Here is a 27,646-nt window from a genome sequence, read left to right as displayed (position 1 = left end):
TCCTGCTGCTGCTCCTACCACTCAAGCACCTACCAGTGGATATACTGGTACCCTCCCTTGGTGCAACAAGTGCAGTTATCATCACCGTATTCCCGACCCATGTCGTGATATTCTCTGCAACAACTATGGAAAGAAGGGTCACATTGCTCGAAACTGCAGAACACCAGCCCAAAAAGCCAATCAGGCATCTGGAGCTGGTGTCGGTCAGACCTGCTATAGTTATGGTGAGGTCGGGCACTACAAGAGAAATTGCCCCAAGGCAGCAACAACTGGAAACACCAGGAGAGTTCTAGCGATGGGGCAAGAGGAGGCAGTTATTGATCCTACCGTTGTCACGGGTACGTTCCTCCTCGACAACTCTTGTGCATGCATTCTTTTCGATTCTGGTGCAGAGAGAAGTTTTGTCAGTCATGCATTCAAGCATCTTCTCAAACATAAACCATAGTCTTTAACCGAAACATTTACCATCGAAATGGCTAACGGTGAGAAAGAGAGCACTAACGATATATTCATCGGCTGCAACCTTACCCTAAACGATCATTCCTTTCCCATCGACCTTATGCCAGTTTCCATAAAGAGCTTCGATGTTATCATTGGCATGGATTGGTTGAGGCCAATCGTACCGATATCCTTTGTTTCGAAAAGGCCATCCATCTCAATCTTCCCTCTGGCGAAAGCCTCATTATCTATGGTGATAAACTCAGCTCAAATCTTCACATTATTTCATTCATCAAAACCCAAAAACTTCTGCGAAAGGAGTGTCATGCATTCCTAGCCCATGTTGGAAATGAGAAACAGGAGGTTAAAGACCTCGAGAGCATCCCTGAAGTCTACAACTTTCCTGATGTCTTTCCCGAAGAGCTTCTAGGAATTCCTCCTGAGCGCCAAGTCGAGTTTCGCATCAACTTAATACCCGGAGCTACCCCGTAGCTAAATCACCATATCGCCTAGCACCAGCATAAATGCAAGATTTATCCAGTTAGCTCAACAAGCTGCTCAGCAAGGTATTCATCTGACCGAGTTCCTCACCCTAGGGAGCCCCGGTTTTATTTGTAAAAAATAAGGATGGATCTTTCCGGATGTGCATTGACTACCGCGAACTAAACAAACTCACCGTCAAAAACTGTTATCCTCTTCCCCGGATAGATGACCTCTTCGATTAACTTCAAGGAGCCAGTTATTTCTCCAAAATAGACCTCGAATCAGGGTACCATCAGCTACGAGTCCACAAGGGGGATGTTCCTAAAACAACATTCTGGACTCGATATGGCCACTATAAATTTGTAGTAATGCCCTTCGGTCTAACCAACACACCGACAGTATTCATGGACCTGATGAATCGGGTGTGTTGTCCTTTCCTGGAAAAGTTTGTTATCATGTTCATAGATGATATACTTGTCTACTCTAGAAGCAAGGAAGATCACAAACAACACTTGAGATTAGTGTTGGAAACTATAAGAACGGAAAAGCTATACGCAAAATTCTCCAAATGTGAATTATGGATTCGAAAAGTAACTTTCTTGGGTCACATGGTAAGTGAGGAAGGCATACACGTGGACCCTTCCAAAATCAAAGAGATAGAGAACTGGTCAGCACCAATGACACCCACGGAAATTTGTCAATTCTTGGGTCTTGCTGGCTATTATCGCAGGTTTATCCAAAATTTCTCCATGATTGCCAAACCCCTAACCACTCTGACTCAGAAAGGTGTACCCTTTTGTTGAAGTGAAAAGCAAGACACTGCATTCCAAACGTTGAAGCGAGCCTTGTGTAGCGCACCTATCATGTCTCTGCCTGAAGGGACGGAGGACTTTGTTGTGTACTACGATGTATCTAATCAGGGCTTAGGTTGTGTGCTTATGCAGCGAGGAAAGGTTATTGCTTATGCCTTGAGACATTTGAAAGAACACGAAGTAAATTACACAACTCACGACCTGGAGTTGGGAGCAGTGGTCTTCGCATTGAAAATATGGAGACAATGTCTCTACGGAACAAAGTGCACAATCTTCACTGACCATAAAAGCCTACAACACATCCTTGATCAGAAGGAGTTGAACATGAGACAACGGCGATGGGTAGAGCTACTCAGCAATTATAAGTGTGAAATACGCTATTGTCCCGACAAGGTTAACGTGGTAGCAGATGCCCTCAGCCGGAAGGAATACTCAGGTCGCAGTGTGAAAGCACTTACCATGACCATCCATTCCCACATATCCACACAAATTAGAGAAGCTCAGTTGGAAGCCCTGAAACCAAAGAACGTGGCGGATGAAGCCTTGAGGGGAATAGAAAAGAACTTATAGATCAAGGGAGATGGAGTCTACTATTTCATGAACCGGATATGTACCCCAAAGTTCGGTGGATATAGAGAGGCCGTGATGAACGAAGCTCACAATACTAGATACTCCGTTCACCCAAGATCAATCAAGATGTACCTTGATCTCAAGAAACTACATTGGTGGCCAAACATGAAAGACGAGATCGCCACCTTTGTGGGCAAGTGTTTGACTTGCGCCAAGGTGAAGGTCAAATATTAGAAGCCCTCAGGTCTACTTCAGCAGCCCGAGATACCTGAGTGGAATTGGGAGAGGATTACCATGGATTTCATTACCAAATTACCCAAATCTCCGAGTGGGTATGACACCATCTGGGTAATAGTCGATCGATTGACGAAATGCACTCACATCCTGCCAATCAAAGAAACTTTCAAGATGGAAAGACTCACGCGAATCTACATCCAAGAGATAATTCGACTGCACAGTGTACTTGTATCCATTATCTGCGATCGAGATAACAGACTCACTTCTAGATTTTGGCAGTCCCTGCAGAAGGCTCTTGGAACTAAGCTGGATATGAGTACAACTTATCATCCTCAAACAGATGGACAAAATGAGAGAACCATCCAAACTTTGGAAGACATGTTGAGAGCATGTGTCATCGACTTCGGTAAATCGTGGGACATCCATTTTCCCTTGGTTGAATTCGCTTACAACAATAGTTATCATACGAGTATCAAGGGTGCGCCTTTCGAAGCCCTCTATGGCCACAAGTGCAGATCTCCTTTATGCTAGGCAGAGGTGGGCGACACACAGCTAGCCAAGGGGCAAGTCCCTGATAGCACTCTCACTGGTCCAAAAATCATCCGCGAAACCAACGAAAAGATCATACAAATCCGGGAATGACTAAAAGCTTCACGGGATCGAAAAAAGAGATACACCGATAAATGAAGAAAACCCTTGGAATTCCAGGTTGGAGACCGTGTTCTGTTGAAGGTATCGCCCTGGAAAGGCATGATATGCTTCGGAAAACGTGGAAAGGTAAATCTGAGGTACATAGGACCATTCGAAATCCTTTCTAGGATTGGTCCTGTAGCCTACAAACTTCGTTTACCACATGAACTTAGAAACATTCATCCCGTATTTCACATTTTGAATCTCAAGAAGTGCCTATCTGACGAAACCCTTACAATTCCTCTCGACGAAATTGAAATTAACAAAAATCTGAACCTTGTAGAAGAACCAATCGAAATCATGGACCGGGAGGTAAAACAAACAAAGGAAAGCCACATCCCGATAGTGAAGGTTCGTTGGAATGCCAAGCGGGTACCTGAATTCACTTGGGAGCACGAGGATTCAATGAAGTAGAAGTATCCAAATATCTTTCCAAACGCATGATTTGTATCCTATTTTTGAATTTTGGGATGAAATTCCCTCTAACGGGGGGGGGGGGGGGGGGGGGATGATGTGACAACCTGAAATTTATTCCGTTACTGTAACCCGCTTCTGTTAATGAAATTTGATTATTAAATTTTTCCGTCAACTTCTTAGGTTAAGTAAATCAACTAGGGTTATCGTTAAAATTTCATACGAGTCGGAAAACGAAAAATCGCATGAAAAACTCTCGATTCCCTCGAAAACGAGGAGTTCACGGCCAAGGCGAGTTTACATCTTTAAACTCGTGTACGGCCATAAACTCTGTTTACGGGCAGTGCCAGGTGGACCCCCACCCCTGGCCGTAAACTCACCCTATATAAAGGTTAAGTGGCCTTCAGTTCACCCCTTTTCACACTCTAAGAAGCTTTCTCTCTCTACAATTCCAAGTTTGATCAAGAACCATCAAGAATGTAAGTGATTCACCAGCTTTCTTGGTTTTAATCCCTTCTAAGTGATGAATCCATGTTTTCATTCCATATAATTTCATGTTTGCTAGATATTCTCTCTCACCAAGAACACCAAGAACACACACTAGTGTTTGGTGGCTAAAAACCTCATTCCAAGCCTCTTGCAGTAAGTAACTTCCATCTATGCTTGATATCCACTAGAAACCACTGATTTTTGACCTAAAATCGACCCAAATCATAAACTCGGAATGGGTTTATGGTCGTACACCCTTCAATGGCCGTAAACTCCATTTTAGGTTGAATATTGGCCTTTAAACTCTCCATTGAGCTTTGCACGAGGCTTAGAATAATTCCAAGAGGCTACAAAGGACCTTGAAACATTGATAATCACACATCTCGTCCAGTGTTTATGGTCGTAAACCCTTGGGCCGTAAACCCTTAAACCGCAAAACCATGGGCCGTAAATCCATGGATCGCAAATCCAGTTCACGGCCGTAAACTCCCTTTACGGCCGTAAACAACTCATGCATGGGGAAAAAGTCTGTTTTCCTTGATCCAACCAATTCCCAATGACGTTCCTTAACCAAAACCAAGTGTTCATCTAACACTTGTCTAACGAAATCGCAAATTTAAATACACATATGTATTCATTTGATATTAGGATTCCGTTAAGTGCTACATACAGCAACTCAAGGATCATCCAGTTCAATTCTCTGCATCCAACCAACTGTGAGTTCATACCCTTGCACTTTTCCGAGTTTTTTTGTTTCCGAGTTTTTTTTTTCATGTTTTCAGGGGGGAATACAAGCTAAACATAAATGTTTTCATAACTTAAAAACTGATTCAATTACAACGGTTTTCTATCAAACATTTAGATATAATTATCCCTTTTGTAATATGTGGAGCATAAGGGACATTTTCTAATCATAATTGCATAGTTTTCAAAACCATTCATGAACGTAACAAACCATTCAAACTATAATAGGTATAGTTTGTGGGATTTCATTAACCAGTCTTACAAATTCAAACTTCATGCAAAGTCAAACATATAAACTATGTCAGATTTAGTTTATCCATTACTACGAATACAAAACTAGAGTATCATGCTAAATAATTATTTTATGTATAATCATTTATACTCTACACCGTTACAAACGATTTCAAACTCGAGAACAACCGAACAACATGTAAACTAGTTAATACTTGATTGTGAGACTATCTTCGTTATGCCCCTCGGGGTACCAATAAATCTTCACCGGTAGTATAACCAGAGTCTCACAGAGGGAGAGCATGGAATTTGTGAATAGATCTATTCGGGACCGACAATCCTACACCTGAACTGTTAGCTACAGTTAGGTGGGCACGCTTGGGGTGACAATTTTTGTAATTGTACGACGCCTGAAGAATGTCAAGGAGGTCACAGGTCATATTAGTATGGTTATACGACTCACAATAAGTATAAACTAACCTTTGTTTACGAGATTTCTTTCTTCCATAGTTTTATTTTAAGTAATAAAACTATTATACATACTGGTGGTAACCAGGGTTTCCAAACGATCATACATTACATACTGGTGGTAGCTAGGGTTTTCGAACAGAACTTACATTACGTATTCGTGGTAATCAGGGTTTTCAAACAGAATGTACTTTTCATACAGAAACCAACAAACATGTTAGAAAGTATTGAATTTTCTTGGTAAGCATGCATACGTATTTCAGCACTTGATAACAATGGTTTTCGATATAATCGACATTTTACCTATAATGGAAAGAAACTATTTATACAAACTCAGTGACTAATTTTCAAAATAAAAACATGCTAATGAACTCACCAGCTTTGTGCTGATACGTTTTCAAAATCGCTTGTATTCTCAGGACAACGATAGACAGGTAGCTAGCCAGCTTTTGGAGAAGATGGAGCATTTTTGGAGTCTCGTCTTTATCTTTTGCTATATATTGTTATGTACAATCTATTTATATTGTAATGTAATGGTTATATTTACTTTGATTGCTATGATATGATTGTTGTGATACTCCGTATGACGTCGCCGCCCCCGGACGTTTCCGCCGTTGTTTTTCTGATGGTTCGGGGGTGTGGCAGTATGTGCATTACGTAACGCATTTTCATAAGGTACATGATACGCTTTCCACTCAGTAACTCCATTTTGAGTTTTCTTTCTCATTAGACCATCATACTTTTTATATTTGCTTTTAGTTCATTTCCAAAACTTTTATAACAGTTATATGAGATCCCAAGGAAGTTTAGAGGATGTTCTTATCATACAAAACTCATCACTTAATTTATTAAGTGCTCAACATTTACTTTAAATTCAAGTGCCCCGTAATTGCTAATTGAACGAGTTAACAACCTTATTGTAATGGAATCTCCTACTATGCATAATATCATGCTAAATCAAATTATATGCAACTATCATGCTAAATCATATTTTAAAGGTTCTAAACTTATATTCTTGACTATGGTAGCACTATTCTAATTCCATAATTCCTATTTTTCCCCTTTATGGCCAACAATCATTAGAATCATTTTATATACATGGAACTCTTATTGTTTTGGATCCAATCAATACTCAAGTATCAATTCAATATGTATGAACATCATCTACTCATATTGGTCCTCCAATTTTCTTGTAATCTAAAATCACTAATGAAATTTATACTTACCACATGCAAGTTTTAACCTCTCATATCCAATGTGTTAGTAATCTTTAGAATCGTATTTTAGTCAAGTAATCCTTCATGTTAATCATCCCAAATAACAAGCAATGTATCAATTTATGTCTAGAATATCATTTACATAATTAGATGTTAAAAACTAAGTGGAATTCACCATAACCCTCTAGAATCCTCAATTCCAATGAGTTTGTGCATCTAATATGGATTTATATCAACAAAACTCCATATATGATCATAAAAACATTACATTAATAGCTTAACACTTGTGATCCCAAATTGAAATCAATGATTCATAGCTAGATTTTTACTCAAACTTCAAATCCACCCAGTGAATGATAAGATTGAGCTTAAATCTTGGAAATCACTCAAAGAGGGTTAAAAATGAAACCCTAAAAATCAGTTTGATCTAAAAACGAATTTTCTTTTCAACTCCCAATAAACTTGAACGTGGAGATAATTTGGTGAACTATATATTCGAAGCCTTTGATTACTTCCAATGTTGCTCCAAATGATACTTCACTGATTGAGTTCACTAAAGATGGAATCTCTTTAGCTTCTCAAATCATTTATACAGATGAAATGAGAGAACAATTGCATCATTTTATTAAATTTACGGTTCCCACCTTCATTTCATCAAAATTAATGATCATAACCCACCAACATGTGGGGTTTAACTTAGGGATTTAAATATTTTAGTCCCTCTGCATCCATTTCATCAGTATAATGGTCCAATTTCATTTAAGCGGGTCAACATTTCTCGACTACACTTTCATTTTTTTTTTTTTTGACACACTTATCCCACAAATTCCAAATTATTTCTACAACAGTTTTTTGCCATACACAACAATTATGTATTATGGAGTTGTACAATACAACATTTTAAAGCACAATTGTTATGTATAGAAAAAAATTATTATATACAAATCATCTAAAAAAATGTTTAGTTGGTTATTAACAGGAACACAAGGCCATTCCTACAATTTTTAAGTAAAGTAATACGATTCCTAACAACTTTTTTCTTTCTTAAATTAACACTTCAGCCATCTAACCCCTGAAAATAAATTCTGTTTATTTAATTTATTTCGCAATATTCTCCTTTTTCATAAAATAAGCACTTAGTCTTATGTTTTTTTTTCTCTTCTAGCCACTCGAAACACCTATTATGTTACAAAGAAATATGGCATTTACGTGAATCATAGAAGAGCTAAAGTACAAGGTAACACACTTATATTCCAAAGATCCTAGAAAAATAGAGAACATAGTTTTTAAATCCATAATATTCAAACTCGTAGTGCTTTCTCATTGTAATTTTGGAACTCCATAAAGAGTTTTTTTAACTAAACTACTCGCTATAAAGAATTATCATGTAAGATTCATACCTAATACCGAATTGACACACAAACGTCCCGAATAAAACAAACAAATAACAAATTAAAGATTCGCAATACAAACAACAAGTTTTACGATTACCAATTTATTTCATGATCAACTGTAAAACCCGAAATGTTCAAAAAGATAACATTCAATCATGGGTTATTTCCCAAACCCTAGTTTTTTTCCCAACTTAATAACACCTCTCCATGACCTTGATGGAACCACATGAATCTTGAACCTCTCATGATGATGATGTCAGCAAGACTTATCCTCAGAAAACATTTGTCTTTCTTCCTCGGACCATGTTTCAACATCATCGTACTTCACTCTAGATTTGTCATTTGAAACACATTCTTCCTCGTTGTTGGTCTTCCTCTTGTTCTTTGAGAAGTAGGGTTTCAACTTGTCAACATCGGACAACCTCACGGGTTTCAGGAAAAACTCCTCAGCTCCTTCTTCTAAGCATCTGTTAGAGACAAAATTTATATTAAGCATAAATGTCTAAAATGCCCTTCAAACATGACCATATGAAGAAATATACGGATCCATGCCCCCTCCTTAGCGTTACCGCAAACATTCAGGGATATAAAAGTTTGAGTAAATTACTGAAATCATCCCTATAGTTTGGTTAAAATTGCACGTTTAGTCCCTAATTTTCTTTTTGCACTCGAATCGTCCCTGTGGTTTGATTTTGTTGCGTTTTTCGTCCTTATGGTTTGCTAAAAATTACACATTTGATCCCTAACTTTATGTATGTAAATGACGAAAAACGCAACAAAATCAAACCACAAGGACGATCCAAGTGCAAAAGAAATGTTAGGGACCAAACATGTGATTTTGACCAAACCATAAGGATGATTTCAGTAATTTACTCTAAAAGTTTCGATAGTATGCGACACTCAAAACCGAAATAGTTTGCAAAATGAAAACGAACAAGGGTAAAATGGTAAAATGGTAATTTGACATGTAAAATGTAAATTACCTATTTATCCTAGCTGGCTCGTTCTCGGAGGACATGATTACAACCGGGATGTCTTTAAGCGATGTTGATTCCTGCAAATATCCACAACATTATATAATAATATAATTATTTCATGTTTTCTAATTTTATATAAATGATCCTACACCAAATAAAGGAAAGGTAGATCAAAATGTCCACAACGCGATTCACGCACTTAAAAGAAAAGGTGATTCGAACTTTTATACCCTTCATTTTAATCGAAGATGGAAAATTAGGATGAGAGGCATAAAAGTGAAACCAAAATAACAAGTGGATGAATAAAAAAACATAAGTGGAAATATCAAAAGGGAAATCGATCAAGTCAACCATCATAATTACCAAGATTTTGGGCCATAGAGGATCATATGCGAAGGATTTTGGAAATAAATTTGTGTTTTAGCACAAATAGGAACTAAATAATATCAAAAATGAAAAACCTCACCTTGATCTTTCTCAAGAGTTCAAAACCAGTCATCCCAGGCATACAATAATCTGTAATAATCAAATTCACCTCCACTTCCTGAAATTAATTGAAGAACAAAGTATAAGGATCAAAATGAACACGCATATCAAAATTCAAACATGCCTCTACGATCTACAGGATACAGAACCAAATTATAAATTTGACTTTTGAAAGTCAACCATATACTCGTTCAAATTCAGAATTTATATGAGTGCATTTTGTTTTCTTCATCAGATTATTGATATTCCCAAATCAAAGTATCAGTTTTTTCCTATAGCATAAAGTAATTCTTGAAAACTTTCAAAATGAAGTATAATTAGTTTATTACTTCATCACGAAAAGTCAAATATAGAATTTGATTGATTAAAGATTCACAGAATGATATGCAAAAACAGAAATGAAAGAAGATTCATACAGGTTGACAAGTGTTAGCAGCAAAAGACGGAAGCTTTTCAACATCTTGCAGACCCAAAAACTCCAAGGCCTTACTTCCAGAATCCACAGCAGTAACTGCAATCACAATCACAAAAAATGGTAAGTCGAATGAACACAGAAGGTTTGAATAAAACCCTATTAGAAATAGGTGAATAGAAGATGTTTTACCATGATATGAAAAGGTCTTTAGCAGACGTTCGATCAATTTCCTATCAAGATTGCTGTCGTCCACTGCAAGAACATGAAGAGGGGCATTTGCGACTGCGATAACGCCCATTTTGAAATTGTTTTGAGGATGAAGAATTGGAAGAAGAAGAATTGGGGTTTTTTAAGAGGACCCATTTGATTTGTGGAGGTGGGATTTGAAGATTTTGACAGTTTGGAAAAGAAGATCCGACCAGATATGATTTTCCGAATCGTTTAGGATCTTTTTTGAGTTGATTTTTCAGCAATGGTGAAAGAGCACCGAAGTTTCAAATTGTTTTTTATTTTCTTCTAATTTTAGTCAAATTTCAAAACTTTACCCCAATTTCAACATTTCTTTATAGTTTGACCCCAAAATTCAAAATCTATACGTGTGATGTGCATGTGCATATCATATGGAGGAAATCTTTATCTTTTTCTTGTCAATCTTTAGAAAATAAGAAAAGAATAGCGAAAGATCAATCAAGTGGATACTTAGGATTTGTGAAAATATTTTTTTTCGATGCTCATATCTTTAGCATTTCGAAGTAGCAATTAATATGGAAAGTATATTATAAATTTTACGAATGTTTGGATTCCCGATGGTTTCAAAATCAAGCAATTGCCAAAAATTGCATAAAATCGTGATATAGACGTCATTTGCCAATGTTTACACTTCCAACACTTATAGTATAAATTAATTATTAAAAAACAAATAAACATAATGAAAAGTATCGTAACATAACAAGAATATCAGCAAATGATTTTTTTCGATCGCTAGTGTATAATAACTTATAACATGAAGATAAATCCAAAATCTAATTTTGTTATTTAGTGATTGTACTTCCGACTTCGAATGGATCACAAGGGGTGTGGTTAACATGAATACATGATTAAAATATGACAATGAAAAAATACAAAAGAAAACTGATCATTTTAATTGTTATCGGTACTTAATGTTGCATACTTGATTAAAATATGACAATGATAACATAAAAAAAAAAAATTAACAACAAACACGGACCCAACTAATCATATCCAAAATCTATATATTTATTTATATATTTATTATTGATATTTCTTTTAAGAATTAAACACACCCTCTAGCACTAGATCAAATGCCATTTCATATTAGAACTGTGAGCATTATAGCCTAATATACTATTTATAAATTTTCTAACAAATTTATAAAAAGATTATATTGAATATGGAATTATTCCAACTAGATGAAGGTCACCCACGCTATTGATGCGGGTTTGGTTTGATCAAAACATTTTTCAGTCAAGTTTTTTAGAGTATCGAATAAAAGGTGGGTACATTAATAGAGTTATAACATCTGCACGTTGAGAGTCATTGAACAGAAGGTTGGTACATTAATAGAGTTATAACATCTACATGTTTATAAAAGCTTTCTATGAGAAGGTGGATAAACTACTGATTTCTTATTCATAGAACTTGCATCCTGACGAACGACTTCTACGTGCAGATATGGATCTTTGCATTAGATACATCTATTAATGTTTTAATCATTATACCGCTATAATAACATATTCTATATAATATCAAAAGGGTAAAGTTGGTATTGTATGTAAATAATCAAAGAGAAGAGAATTATTACATGTATAACTGAACCTAAAAAAGCTAACCATGAACTGAACAATGAAAAATGACATTTAAGACATAGTTGCCAAGATATAAAATTTCCATCTTCAAACAATCCATCACCAAAGTTTCTCATCTACCTGTTAAACGTTCACCAAAATCGGACTTTCATAAACAAACAAATCGTCATGTTTTATCAAATTGAATGCATATGCGAAGGTAGTGTTTAGGTGCAATCACCTTAGACGAGGAATTCAGTGCACTTAGCGAAATCAACTTTGGATTGCCTTTTTGAACAACAATTTTTGATCTGATGTCAAGGTTACCGGATTATATTGATGGTGAAAGTGGATGTGTTGAATATGTTAGGAGAAATAATTTTAAGTACTTGGTGTGCTATGACATATTTTGAGCTAAGTGAAGTATTCAATTGGAAAGTTAGAGACAAGTATTTGAAGATATGTGCATTTGTGACAGTATATAGGGCCTACAAAAAACTAAGCCCTAAGAGGCATCTAAATAAACGAATCAAAAAAAAAAATCAATTGCAAGAATAGAAAAATTATTTAAATTCAGTTGCAAAATGGAATAAATATAATAATTAGAATTTACTTACGTGCTACTTTTGTTTTACAAAATAAAGGGTACATTTCTATTGGACGACCCTCTTGTCCACCTGCTACGTTAGGCGTGAAATCATCTTCAATGCACAACGAAATTAACTCATATGAAAATTAGAACGTAGGGAGATAAAAAAAATTGAGAAATAATATACAATAAAATTAACTCATAAGTCAAATTTGAAGAAAAAAACTTACAACAACTTCAATGTATGCAATCGATATCTAATGAGTGTTTTTATGTGCAACATGTAATGTATGTAGTTGGTAACTCATAAGTGTCCATCAAATGGCCTTCAGGAGCATTCTAACATACAAAACAACTTTAAATGTATATATACTTATAAAATATTCCCAAATAATCATTTTAATTTAGGAAATATGAATATTTTTAGCCACCTGGTGTATAATTCTTTGAACTTCCGCATACCAGTTGATCGCCTTTCGAATTTCACATTTATCATTTTTATTGTTCTTAGCACAGCTGTTCATGCGAATCATGAGATTTGTATAATGAGAAGTAGAGTACCTCTCAACATCGCATACTTGAAACAGGAATTTTGTGTTGTTACCCTTCTTGTTCTTGCCAATAAAGACAATTCCTAAAGGTTTCAAGAAAACTTCTCCATCTTCATAATCTTTCAAGCTAGCCTTACTCTTTAAAATGGACTGAGGAACAACGATTTCTTTACCCAAGGCTAAGGCTAACTGTAACATACACGTTTTGAAATCGTGTTTCGTAATAAATAAAATTGCGAAATACTATGTGAAATTGAGTGTTGAGTTCTAACAGATGGTCTTTACTAGAAATGAAGTAAAACTATGTTTAGAATCACTCAGAAAATATTAGAAGTCTTATGAGATTCCAATTAAAAACCAAATAATGAAATTTAGCGAAAATATAAAATTTTAAATAAGTAAAATTCTATTATTTGATGTTGTAGAGAATCTTGTTAGAAACTTGTAGGCAAAAACCTCGTCGAAATCCGAGTTATAAGGAAGAAGTTATGACCAACCGACGATCCGCAACAAAATCGACACGGCGCCGAAGGACGTAAAAAGTGAGTTTTTGATAAACTACTTTTTAGCCTTATTAATCTAAATGAAAGTCTTAGTATTCGTTAAACCGAAAAATTCGATAAAAAGAACGCCAAAATCTGACTCCGTATGAGGAAGTTATGATTTTTCGAAGTTTCAACTTAGCAGTAGACAGCTAAAAACTCGAATTTTAGATCGAGCAATATTTGACTGATACATCCTAAACAAGAATCTAAGGTCTCGTCATTTGTAGTACAACGGTAAAAAGTATGACGAAAACGGATGTCGGATGAAGAAGTTATGAATTTTTAACGGATTTTCCTGTTCCGGTCTGTTAAAAATAATAATTTTAAAAATAAAGTCAAAACTAGCCAACGAAGTCTAAACGAAAGTTGTAGAGCGTAATTTTAGCTACGTGTGCATATAAAGAATATCAAAAACAAAGCTCGTATGTGAAAGTTATGGATTTTAGAAGTTTGGAGCACATTTTCCGAGAAATTCGCATGAATAGTACCAGCCACCGGAGACCCCGCGTCGCAGCCACGTCACCTTAGCACGAAGCAGCAGCGTCACTGGAGACGTTGCCAAATCTGAAGTCGGAAAGTGTCACAAGCTGATTCGCCGAGGACGAGGTCCAGCAGGAACGAGACACGTCTCGCATCGTTGGCCAGTCCGACGCGAGACACGTCTCGCCTACCAGCCTCGCATCCGAGACACCGAGCTGCTTCGTCATCGCACGCGTGTCCGAGCCTCGCACTGCCACCTTCCTTTCCCTCTTCGCTTCAGCAGCGATGTGCTTGCTTCTCCTAGCTCCAGATCCGAGCCCCTCGCTTATAAAAGGGAGGCCTGCGAGCCTTCCCGGGTAATTTTGAGAATTTGTCATTTTTTTACCCCTAAATCCATATATTCACTATTTTGACTTTTCTCAAAGCCCCCGTATCAATTTTAGCACCCGAAACACGTCCCGAGACCCCCGAGAAGCCCGAAAATTTTATCTTTTCGGTTTTGAAGCCCTACCTTCGCAGAGCCCGGTTTTCAATTAAGCTCCCGGTTTTCAACACAGAAAGACATATTTAAAGCCGAAGTGCTGTCCAAATTACTATTTTAACCTCCGGTTAACTTAAGGTGAGTTCAATATATAGGAACAATTGTATGTTATATGTTATATGTGCTATGTGCTTTTCAGTGTTATTATTCTGAGTTATTTTCCCATGTGATTTTATTTGCTATGTTTATAGCAATTGTAATACCTTTGACCATGTGATCAGTGAAAGGACTTAGATTCACATTGGTACTGGTACATAGCCTCTAGCCATGTAGAGCATGTTTCCGTAAGAGAATGACTTCTATTCTATGGCATTGGCAAATGGTTAGACAGGACTATAAGCCTAAAATCTAACAAGATATTAATAAGAAATTGCATGTCTTCTATGCCATTTGGGCCAAAGTTTTATTGATGTATATCAAGAATTGAAAAGTATATCTTTGAATAAAGTCTTTGATTGATATGAACGCTTGTCACATGATCTCACATATATCTTGTTGTTCCTCTTTGCTTTTGCCACATTAAAGTATATATATGGCATAACGTTATATTGTATCTATTATTGAACTCACTAAGCGTCACCGCTTACCCTATCAATGTTTAACAATTACAGGTGATAAGTAACTAGTATGTTCACATACTATTGAAAGATTTAGAATAGTTTGTAATAGTACTTTTGTACTACAGTTTATGTTTGTATAAATTACAATATCCTGGGTAGTTATGTAATATATAACACTTTGTAATAGACGGTTTGTATCCAATAGTTTGTAATTCCCTTTATCAATGTAAAATATTGCTTTTATGAATATGCAAATAGCATGTTTGGGAATAATGATATTGTGAAGTATGAAAGTTTGGGTCTTTCAAAAATACGAAAGTTGGGGTCTTTCAACCGTGGATTGTCGTAATAGTATGTGTTATACTATTACTCACACTACGGTGAAGTTCACTATTCTTGATGATATTGAAGAAGGAAGGAATGGTACATTATGCTGATGTTTTACTTGATGATCCACGAGGATTAAAAGTATTGAAGAATCGGCTATGGATTCCAAAGATTGGTGTATTAAGACAGAAGATTTTAGATGAAGCTCATAAGTCTAAGCTATCAATACATCCTGGTACAAGTAAAATGTACTATGATGTAAGAGCTGATTATTGTTGGCCTGGATTAAAGAGAGACATTGGAAGATATGTACATGAATGCTTAGTATGCTTACAAGTCAAAACAGAGCACCAAAAGCCTTATGGAACCCCAGAAAGTCTTAATGTTCCTGTATGGAAGTGGGAAGAGCTGTCCATGGATTTTATTACCAAATTGCCGAAGATTGCTAGACAGCATGATAGCATTTGGGTAATCGTCGACCGCCAGACTAAGAGTGCACATTTTCTCGCCATGCGTGAAACAGCTCCAATGGAGAAATACGCACAAGTGTACTTGGATGAAATTGTTGCAAGACATGGTGTGCCACTAAAGATCATTTCCGATCGCGATACTCGCTTCACTTCTCACTTTTGGGCGAGTATGCAACGCGAATTGGGATCTCGAGTTGCTCTCAGCACTGCTTATCATCCCCAGACAGATGGTCAGACGGAGAGAAGAATCCAAACACTAGAAGATATGCTTCGTGCATGTGTCTTGGAGTTCGGTGGTAACTGGGATAAATACTTACCGCTTGTCAAATTTTCGTATAATAACAGTTACCACACTTCAATCAAAATGCCACCATATGAAGCATTATATGGTCGCAAATGCCGTACGCCGTTATGTTGGCGTGATGTAGGATAAAAGATCCTTGGAGGCCTTGAAATGATTCAAGACACCACTGATAAGATTCAAATCATACGAGAAAGAATGAAAGCGGCCCAGGATCGACAGAAGTCTTATACAGAAATGAGAAGACAACCTATAGAATTCCAAGTGGGTGATTTCGTGATGCTAAAGGTATCCCCATGGAAAGGCCTTATGCGATTTAGGAAGAAAGGAAAGTTGATTCCTAGATTTGTTGGTCCATTCAAAATCATCCAGAGAATTGGAAAGCAAGCATACCGCTTAGAATTACCTGAAGATTTGGCAGGTATTCATGATGTGTTTCATGTAAGTTATCTGCGCAAATGTTTGAGCATCTACGATGAGACAATTCCATTATCCGAGGTGAAATTGGATAATAAATTAAGATATGTTGAAGAGCCTGAAGAAATCGAGAATGAAAGAACAACTAGGCTAAACAATAAAGAAGTAGAATTGGTGCTTGTCAAGTGGAAACACCATCGTGGCCCAAACTATACTTGGGAGAATAAGAATGAGATAAAAGCAAAATATCCCCATTTATTTTAATTGATGTAATTTCGGGGATGAAATCCTCAAAAGGAGGAGGTATTTGTAACATACATGTTTTGAAATCGTGTTTCATAATAAATAAAATTGTGAAATACTATATGAAATTGAGTGTTGAGTCCTAACAGATGGTTTTTACTAGAAATGAAGTAAAACTATGTTTAGAATCACTCAGAAAATATTGGAAGTCTTATGAGATTCCAATTAAAAGCCAAATAATGAAATTTAGCGAAAATATAAAATTTTAAATAAGTAAAATTTTATTATTTGATGTTGTAGAGAATCTTGTTAGAAACTTGTAGGTGAAAACTTTGTCGAAATCTGAGTTATAACGAAGAAGTTATGACCAACCGAAGATCCGCGACAAAACCGGCATGACGCCGAATGACGTAAAAAGTGAGTTTTTGATAAACTACTTTTTAGCCTTAGTAATCTAAATGAAAGTCGTAGTATTCGTTAAACTGAGAAATTCGATAAAAAGAACGCCAAAATCTGACTTCGTATGAGGAAGTTATGATTTTTTGAAGTTTCAACTTAGCAGTAGACAACTAAAAACTCGAATTTTAGATCGAGCGATATTTGAACGATACATCCTAAATGAGAATCTAAGGTCTCATCATTTGTAGTACAACGGTAAAAATTCTGACGAAAACAGATGTCGGATGAAGAAGTTATGAATTTTTAACGGATTTTCCTGTCCCGGTCTGTTAAAAATAATAATATTAAAAATAAAATCAAAATTAGCCGGCGAAGTCTAGACAAAAGTTGTAGAGCATAATTTTAGCTACACGTGCATATAATGAACGTCAAATACGGAGCTCGTATGCGAAAGTTATGGATTTTAGAAGTTTGGGGCGCATTTTCCGAGAAATTCGCATGAATAGTACCAGCCACCGGAGACCTCCGTCCCAGCCACATCACCTTCGCACGAAGCAGCAGCGTCACCGGAGACGTGGCCAAATCCGAATTCAGCAAGTGTTGCAAGCTGATTCGCCGAGGCCGAGGTCCAGCAGGAACGAGACACGTCTCGCATCGGTGGCCAGTCCGATGTGAGACATGTCTCGCCTACCAGCCTCGCATCCGAGCCACCGAGTTGCTTCGTCATCGCACGCGTGTCTGAGCCTCGCACCGCCACCTGCCTTTCCTTCTTTGCTCCAGTAGCCACGTGCTCGCTTCTCCTAGCTCCGGATCTGAGCCCCTCGCCTATAAAAGGGAGGCCTGCGAGCCTTCCCGGGTAATTTTGAGAATTTGCCATTTTTCACCCTTAAATCCATATATTCACTATTTTGACTTTTCCCGAAGCCCTGATATCAATTTTAGCACCCGAAACACGTCCCGAGACCCCCGAGAAGCCCAAAAATTTTATCTTTTCGGTTTGGAAGCCCTACCTTCACAGAGCCCGGTTTTTAATTAAGCTCCCGGTTTTCAACATAGAAAGACATATTTAAAGCCGAAGTGCTGTCCAAATTACTATTTTAACCCCTGGTTAACTTAAGGTGAGTTCAATATATAGGAACAATTGTATGTTATGTGTTATATGTGCTATGTGCTTTTCAGTGTTATTATTCTGAGTTATTTTCCCGTGTGATTTTATTCGCTATGTTTATAAAAATTGTAATACCTTTGACCATGTGATTGGTGAAAGGACTTAGATTCAAATTGGTACTGGTACGTAGCCTCAGGCCATGTCGAGCATGTCTCCGTAAGAGAATGACTTCTGTTCTATGGCATTGGCAAATGGTTAGACATGACTATAAGCCTGAAATCTAACAAGATATTAATCAGAAATTGCATGTCTTCTATGCCATTTCGGCCAAAGTTTTAGTGATGTATATCAAGAATTGAAAAGTATATCTTTTAATAAAGTATTTGATTGATATGAACGCTTGTCACATGATCTCACATATGGCTTGTTGTTCCTATTTGCTTTTGCCACATTGAAGTATATATATGGCATAACTTTATGTTGTATCTATTATTGAACTCACTAAGCATCACCGCTTACCCTATCAATGTTTAACAATTGCAGGTGATAAGTAACTAGAAGATTTAGAATAGTTTGTAATAGTACTTTTGTACTACAGTTTATGTTTGTATTAATTACAATATCCTGGGTAGTTATGTAATATATATAACAATTTGTAATAGACGGTTTGTATCCAATAGTTTGTAATTCCCTTTATCAATGTAAAATATTGCTTTTATGAATATGCAAATAGCATGTTTTGGAATAATTATATTGTGAAGTATGAAAGTTTGGGTCTTTCAAAAATACGAAAGTTGGGGTCTTTCACTAACTCGACATTAGTTAATGCCAAAGAACCATAGTATCCATCAATAAACACTTTCAAGTGAGCAAAACCCATCATAAAGTCTTATTTGTTCGTCACTTGCAGCTTCGAAACATCAACACTCTTCATTATCTTCGCACAAATCATCAGATCATACAGATTCATTAAAGGGAAGTCTGCAACCAAGAAATCGAATGTAATATTTTTGGCTCGGACTGCATGATATCGATAATTCTGTAACATACCCTCAAATAAAACATCTTTAGATACATTACAAACCTAAATGATCTTGACTAAGGACCATATCTCATCCTCCATTTTTCCAAGTATAGCATGAAATCGAAACTTCATACGTTTGTACTCCACCTTGTCTTTGTATTGACCTGCAACCTCTAACTGCTCATCCAAGAACATCATTTTGTTGATTGGGAAGTTCAACTAATTAAAGTTACTATTCTATGTAACGTAGCTTTTCTTCAGAACTTTATCAAAATCATGCATCTCCCCGGGCACAACCAAAGCTTCGATATACTCGTAATGATAAATCTTTGTAGGATCACCTCTATTGAGACCGGGAGGGTCATTTGCACGTTGTCGAAGAATACTTTGGATTTGCTTCTGTTTCTCCATCTCTTGTTCAAAGGCAACTTTTTTCTCCTCTTTTGAAAGCTCAGTAGAAACACCCTTACCTTTGTTCTGCATTTCTTGAGTAGTAGGAGGTGGTTTCCAAGAACTTGAACCTCCACCAGTAGATCCAATCACAATACCCTTGATTATTAGCCTTGCTGTTGTTGTTTTTGTTGTTGTTACTGATGTTGGCGTAGATGTTTTTGGTAAAGTACGTGGAATTTGAGTAGTTAAAATTTTTCCAACTACTTTTCGCATTACCACCTGCATTGCCAGAACCTCCTTCGCCTTTACTGCTACCAACACTTCGTCTTTCTCCCCCTTGCACCCCTATGACAACAGGCGGGGCATCAGTTGACATAAAACTTGAAAATTTCTCAACTGGAGGCAATTTGTTTAGAATGGTTGACTCTAACAGACAAAATTTATGAGTTAGGAACTCAGGAGTAAGTAGTGAAGATGACGAAGATACAGATTGTGACACTTGATCCTTTAATTCAGTCAGCAACTTTGAAACATTCCCAAAGCTTGTGACATCTTCTTCAACCTTCTTATGAAGCTTCGGAGCCTTAATCTCCTTCGTGAGAAGAGAAGAATAATTGTGTGTTAAAGTCATAATCTCCTTCTCCATATCGACCCATAACCCTACAATTTTTTGATTGAGATCTTCTTGAACCGTCTTTACATATTTAACAAAAAGAACATGACGTTCTTTCGCAATTATCTTTAATTCTTGAAGAGCACCATCAAACTTGTCTGACTGAGCTTTAACTCATAACTCATCACACTTATCCATCTGATCAAGTTTATGAAGCTCTTGAGACTTCAACATCACATCCACCTCTATTCCTGAAATTGAATGTTTACCCTTGCATGCACTTGTAATTGGAGTAAAGAATTAAGCTTTCTATTTAGAATCTTAAACTGCTTGTTGGACATCAACATGTGATCTAGTATATTTTCTTCTTTAGAATCAAAACCCATGTCAGCAAATGATCCCATGAAATCACCATCATCTATTTCTTCATCATGAATGGTTTTTGGAGTTTCAGTGGATTGGGATGGGAATAAAGAAGTAATGGGTTGTTGCATGACATTATCGAAAGTAGGTGAATGGGTTGATGTAGGTATTTTAGATGAATTGGGAATAAGAAATGGGGGTAAAGAGACTATGATATCAGCAACAGAGGTTTAGAAAGTAGTAGAAACAAGAATAGAAGGATTAACTTGGGCTTCATCATTCGATACTCCATCACCCTTGTTGACATTTGCATCCATATTAGATATGTTCGCAATGATTCCTGAAGTGCGAACCTCCTTAATAATTGATTCGGTAGTCGTCACTTCAAGTGGTTTGATAATTTTCTGCTCAGAAGTAGATGTCTTCGGTTGTTCACCGTGAGTGATGGTTGTGTCGACCTTAGAAGCTTCCACATTTCCATCAAGATTTCCAGTCGCCTCAAGATTCGACTTGACTGGAGAACCCTTCATGGATGAAGAATTGCACGTTTTATGATGTCCAAGTGGAGATTCATGAACTACCTCAGGTTCCATGGAGTCTTCATTAAGAATCAACTTTCTCTGCTTCTTTTTCTTCTTCGAAATGTGTTTGGCCATGTCTTCAGCACACATTTTCTTCGAAGCTGGAGATACTAGTGTTGGTATTTTGCGGATCACAACCTCTTTACTGTTGAGTTGAGGCTTGTGAATATAAGATGGAGAAAAGCTTGATGATTGTTCAGGTGAATGGCGTGGTTTATGAGCCATTTTTTTCAATCTTTTCAAGACTCCTGACTTCGTAGGTACCATCCCCTTTGAAGGAATGGTAGTTTCTTCAACAATAGGCTTGGGATTTTTCTTCAAAGGGTTTTCTCCTTTAACAACTTTCTTTGGAGACTTAGCCAAATTTTCAACTGGTACTGGACTTGCTTTCGAAGGACTAGGTTGATCATCATTCTTTGATCCTCTGCACTTCTTTGAAGGACCTTCATCAGACTTCTGTAATAACACTCTAGAGTCCAGTCTTAATGGATGGATTGATAGTCTACAAATAGGCTACCAATATAGGATTTGCTTAATCAACTTTACTAAGCATCGCATATGGGATACAAGAAATAGTAGGAAACACATCTGGACTATCTTCGACTTTTTGGGATAATCATATGTTGAGAATTTAGCTGTTACTTTGCCTTCGGGAAACATAATCCCTTCCTTCTCATAAACAAATTGTAAAATTAAGCTCCAGAATCGAGCACAAGAAATCCCTCTTGACAAACTCATTCCAAATTTGAGTTGCATAGTTGCTACCATCACATATACTTCCAATCGAGCTTTATCCAACCCAACACTTCGACCAGTCAGACATCGAAGGTATATGCCAAACAAAAAGTTCCCAATGCAAGGCAATCCAAACTTATTAAACTCACTAACTTTGGTAAGAGTAGGTTGATAACCCATCTCAGTGAACATATGAATGACTTGTTCATTTGTTGCCTTGTAGAAAGGTTCATCATTTGGGATATTTAGAATCTGAGCAAAGAGTTTCTTGGATAATATGAATTTCTTGTCATTCACCAACTGAAACGTCACTATCTTCATATTGTTGTAAGTAGCCATAGATCCAGCAAGTAACAACCAAGAAAGTGGTACTGAGAATGAATTAAACATAGTAGTTGATAGTACGAAATTTTGGAGAGCAACAATGAGAATCTGTAAACCCTCTAGATAAGCATTCACATCTACAAGAACTTTATAGTTAGTGCTTTGGATCTTCATGTTTCGTTGGGATGAAACACCTTCAGTGGTTTGGGATTTCTTGGCCGACATTATTAGGGTTTTGAATAACATGAAGAATTTCAGAGAGAAAAGAACACAAATAGTTTGAGAAATAGAATCCCCAAATTCATTTTTATACGTACACCAAAATTGAATTCCAAACAGTTTGCGCATTAAATGATAAGCCACGTGTCACCTAGAAAAGCGGAGCTAAGCCATAAAGATAACCACGTCTGAATAAGTGATGATCACTTTTCCTTGAAAACTACATATTAACCAGAACGTCACACCCACGAGTCTGTTCAATAGTACCAAAAGGATAAGAACCGTCCGAAACCTTCGGTATGGAGGTTAGGCTCTTTCACTTTTGGGTTGAAAAGCAAAATCATGTGCCAGACTTTCGAAATCATCAGCCCGAGTTGGTATTACTCAGAACCTCAAGGATTTCGTGAGTGCAAAGTGTGCCAAAAAAAGATAAGAAACAAAATAAGAATTTTTTTTTATGTGATGTCAAAAATATTTTGACACAAATGCAGTTAGATCCCAGGCAAAGATTGTTTTGTTATTCATCAAGAGAGTTGAATAGCAGCTTGTGTGGTTTCCTGTGAATTACAATCAAATACTTATAGATAAGTATTGAAGGGCATATTTTTATAAAACTTCATGGGTGGCAAGGACAAAATTGTAACCAAAATTACCTGTTTGACTAGTGTAGTCAAGGACAAGTATGGTTTGGAAAATTTTATCAAGTAACGAAGAATCAAACTGATACTTATACTGACATCATATTCCATAAAACAAAATTATTCCTGGATCTTGTTGGGTAAAAATGTTGTGGGTTTCGACCATTTTAACAAGACCACTCATATAGAAAGAATATGATTTGAAGTATCGAAAAATGTTACTGAAACAAAATTCTTGTTAAAACTTGGAACAAAATTCCCCGTCAATTCCTTTAATGTTTTGATACATTGGGTTTCACTTTCATCACAGTCTCATGAATCTAGATCACAAACACAGATTGTTTACATACCTATAACCTGGTTGGTTTTTTACCAGAGATATCTTGGGCATCTATCTTTGTGTGTGATCGTGAAAAAACTTTAGGATGAAAAAGAGCGGTTCAAGAATCAAAAGTACCTCTTGTATGATTGGACCAAACAGTTAACTCTTTACTCATATGAGAAGAGTAAGGTAGCTTAGAAACTAATGTGAACATAACCTGATTGGGTAGGAATCCTCGGAATGAGAAATCAATTAAGGCTTCGAAACACATTGAGTTATCGAGGCTTTGGTCGACATGCTGCAACATGCTTCTAGAGACATCTTAACTAGTACATAGTCTCGAAGATATACCTTTCCCTCAAGCAGCAAGCATGTACCATCAAAATTCTTCGCTAAAAGCTACACAAGAAAAAATTAACAATTTTTTTTTTTTGGATATATGATTTTTGAAAGAAAATTACAAAAATAAGAAAATCTTTTTGATATTTTTGAATTTTGAAGATGAAAAACAAACACGAAAATCTTTTTGTTGTTTTTGACTTTTGAATAAAATATATTAAACATTGAAAGAAATGTACCTACTAAGCGAAAATAAGATAACGACAAAGTAGCAAAGATTTTGTCAAACCGTTGTGCATAATGTCGAAAGCGAAGCATGTCGAAGTGTTGACTGTGAATAGAAACCGCTAAATAATGCATAGTGACCGCTGAATCGACATCTTTCAACCACTTTGGATTTTCACTCTAATGAACTTTGTCCAATAATTAAATTCGCATCAATCATTCCTAAGTCATTCAGGATTCTTACAAAAGATTTTTCATCTAATGGTTTTGTGAAGATATCAGCAAGCTGATGAGCTGTCTTTACAATATGAACTTCAATGTTGTCTTCTTCTACATGATCTTTAATAAAGTGATAGCGAAGAGCTATGTGCTTTATTTTCGAATGTTGCACAATATTGTGACAAATATGTATGGTACTTTGTGAATCACAATACAACAAAATTTTCTTCATGTTGATTACATAATCATGCAGTTGACTTTGTATCCATGTGATTTTGGAATTGCAAGTTGCAGCAACAACATATTTTGCTTCTGCTGTAGAAATCGAAACACATGTTTGTTTCTTCGACTACCAGCTCACAAGCTTTCCATACAAAAGTTGACATCTGCCACTTGTTCTTTTTCAATCAAGTTGACATCTACTAAGATCAACATCTGAAAATGCTTGAATGAAAAACCCTGTTTTCGAAGGATACCACAATCCTAACGAAACTCTGCTTTTAAGATAGCGAAAAATATTCTTCACAACTGTAAGATGAGGTTCTCTAGAATTCGATTGGAAGGTAGCACAATTGCACACATAAACCATAATTTTAGGTCGACTATCCGTGAGGTATTGTAACGAACCTATCATGCTTCGATACAATGTGAGATCAACAGCTGGTTTGTCCAAAGATGGATTTAGTCTTGTTCTAACTGCCATCGGTGCTCGTAATTTTGTACTATTTGTCATTGTGAACTTCTCAATAAAATTGCTTGTATACTTATCTTGATTGATGAAAATTCCTTCTCTGATCTGACGAATATTTAATCCTAGGAAATTGTTTATCTTCCCCATCATGCTCATCTCAAACTGACTTTTCATCATATCTTCAAATTCAATTGATAATTGAGGATCAGTTGAGCCAAAAATAATATAATCGACATAAATTTGAACAAGCATAAGATGATTCCCAACTTTCTTTTAAAAGAGAGTGGCATCAACAAATCCTTGTTTAAATTTTGAATATTTTAAGAAATTAGTAAGAGTGGCATACCAGGCACGTGGAGCTTGTTTAAGACCATAAACAGTTTTGTCTAAAATAGAACAATAATCTGGGTATTTAGAATTGACAAAACCTGGTGGCTGTTCAACATAAACCGTTTCTTCAAGAACTCAATTTAGAATAAGTACACTTCACATCCATTTGATAAACATCAAAGTTGTGACAACCCTATTTTTCCCAAAAACATTGTAAACACTCGAAAGCTAAAAACAACGAAATTAACCTCGAAAATAAAGTGTTCAGATATCTAAGTTGGGATGCATCGAATATTAGATATCATGCCCAGGTTTCCAAAAACATAAAGAACACTCAAAACCGAGTTATATTGAAGAAATTATAACCACTCGTATAATTACGACACGACGTTAAAACATAATTTGATGTAAAAAGTGAAATCTCAATAAAATACATTTTAGCCTTAAAGTATCTAAACAAAAGTCGTAGATCTCGTTGAAAGATGAGCGTGCATAAAAAGATCGCCCAATTTGGACCTCGTATGAAGAAGTTACGAATTTTCAAAGTTTCGTAACAGTAGTAAAAGGCTAAAAACTCGGATTGAAGATCGAGTATTATTTAGCTATCGCCACCTAAACGGAAGTTGAAGATCTCCTCGGTGGTAATAAAACAATAAAAAGACAAACGAAAACCGACGTCGAATAAAGAACCTATGAAATTTTAACGAACTTTAGGAGTCCCGGCCTATTAAAATTATATCATTAAAAATAAAGTCAAAACTAGCCGACGGAGTCTAAATGAAAGTTGTAGAGCATAATCTCACCTACGCGTGGATATAAAGACCGCGAAAAATGGAGCTCGTACGCGAAAGTTACGGAATTTAGAAGTTGGAAGCAGGGATTACGCCCCGCGTAATCTGGGAGTACGCCCCGCGTACTAGACCCAGGGTCGAGTCCCATCGGCCCGCCCAAACTACGCCTAGCTAGCCAGGAGTCGTAAGCCATGACGCCTTATTACGCCCCGCGTAACCGAAGTACGCCCCGCGTACTGACTACGCCCCGCGTACTCCGGCAGTACGCGCCGCGTATGGGGGTTTTCAGCCCTATAAATAGAGGGCATAAGACTCCGGTTTTGGCACACCTTCACCATTTCTCAGACATTCTCCTAGCTCCAGAGACCCTTTTCTCACCTCGGTTTCCGCACTCGAGCCCCGACGAAAGATTTACGTTGCAGAAGTTCCCGAAGAGCCCGACGACGCAACTATCCGAGATCGAAACTCTGCTCAACTCTAGCCCCTCTCTTCAAACTTAACGAGTGAGTTCATACCCCTACTTTTAAATCCTTTTACATGTTTTAGGGGGGGAAATACAAGTACATTACACGTTAAAAGTATCGTTTTCTAAACATAAATGCAATTTCTAACTTCGAATATCGATACAAACATCTTATGTATACAAGGGCAATTATATCACTAAGTTATGTCTACGAAATGGAACATACTATCTGAAGAACTATAATGGGTATAGTTAGCAAGTCAATCCTACATTTTTATACAATTTGAAAAACGAAACACTTTCAAAAAGGAGTAAAGTCATTTCATTGTAAATCTATTTATACTAGGTAAATGTGAGACATTTAAACTTCAACGTACATTTTTGTACGCATTTCAAGTCCTGTATTATATACCATAATCTCTTGGAGGGAGAGCGTGATACTTGTGTATAGATCTATACGGGATTGACAATCCCGCACCTAAACTACTAGCTATAGTTAGACCGGCAGGTCTGGGGTGACAAATGTCATAACACTGCAACACTTGAAGAATGTTGTTACAGGCCGTCAGTGTCAATAGTATGGTTATAAAACTCACATAAAAAGTATAAAACAAGATTGATTTACAAGGTTCATATGTGCATCGCAGTATTTCTACATTATATTTTCATACTAAATTATTGTTATCAATTGTTTATAAAAGTTACTAACACATTCCAACTTTGGAACCTTTTACATTTTACAAGAAAATATTGGATTTTCTAAAGATCTCGTTTACCAAATTACTACCAAAGGAATATACTTTTCAACTCGGAACACTCATGAACTCACCAACTTAAATGTTGACACTTTTCAAAACCACTTGTATTTCTCAGGGAATCAGTGATACAGGTAAACTATCAGCTTTTGGAAGAAGGAACACAAAGGATGATTTTATCATTAAACATTTATTCATCATATTGTAATATTCTTTTGAT

The 27,646-nt window shown here is 36.5% G+C and overlaps 1 protein-coding gene across 1 annotated transcript; it reads right to left on the bottom strand.

Annotated features, from left to right (window-relative positions):
• Nucleotides 1–8,272: 8,272 nt before the first annotated feature.
• LOC145045427 (two-component response regulator ORR3-like) lies at nt 8,273–10,454 on the bottom strand. Its single transcript, XM_078993756.1, has 5 exons — nt 10,255–10,454; nt 10,067–10,161; nt 9,631–9,708; nt 9,171–9,241; nt 8,273–8,654 (listed from the first exon to the last, which is right to left on the bottom strand). The coding sequence occupies exons 1-5, from the start codon at nt 10,361–10,363 to the stop codon at nt 8,444–8,446; spliced, it is 564 nt and encodes a 187-aa protein (XP_078849882.1). The 5' UTR covers nt 10,364–10,454; the 3' UTR covers nt 8,273–8,443.
• Nucleotides 10,455–27,646: the final 17,192 nt, after the last annotated feature.

This window comes from Lactuca saligna, chromosome 1 (assembly GCF_052625555.1).
Source record: "Lactuca saligna cultivar CGN05327 chromosome 1, ASM5262555v1, whole genome shotgun sequence".
NCBI lineage: Eukaryota > Viridiplantae > Streptophyta > Magnoliopsida > Asterales > Asteraceae > Lactuca > Lactuca saligna.
Note: the sequence above shows the minus strand (reverse complement) of the source record. Positions and strands in the feature narration are given on the sequence as shown.

Excerpts from the sequence above, each read along its gene's own strand:
- LOC145045427 (XM_078993756.1), bottom strand. The coding sequence starts at position 10,363 with ATGGGCGTTATCGCAGTCGCAAATGCCCCTCTTCATGTTCTTGCAGTG. Across the intron at positions 10,162-10,254 it reads AAAGACCTTTTCATATCATG|TTACTGCTGTGGATTCTGGA; the intron begins GTAAAACATCTT and ends TTGTGATTGCAG. Across the intron at positions 9,709-10,066 it reads CTGCTAACACTTGTCAACCT|GAAGTGGAGGTGAATTTGAT; the intron begins GTATGAATCTTC and ends AATTAATTTCAG.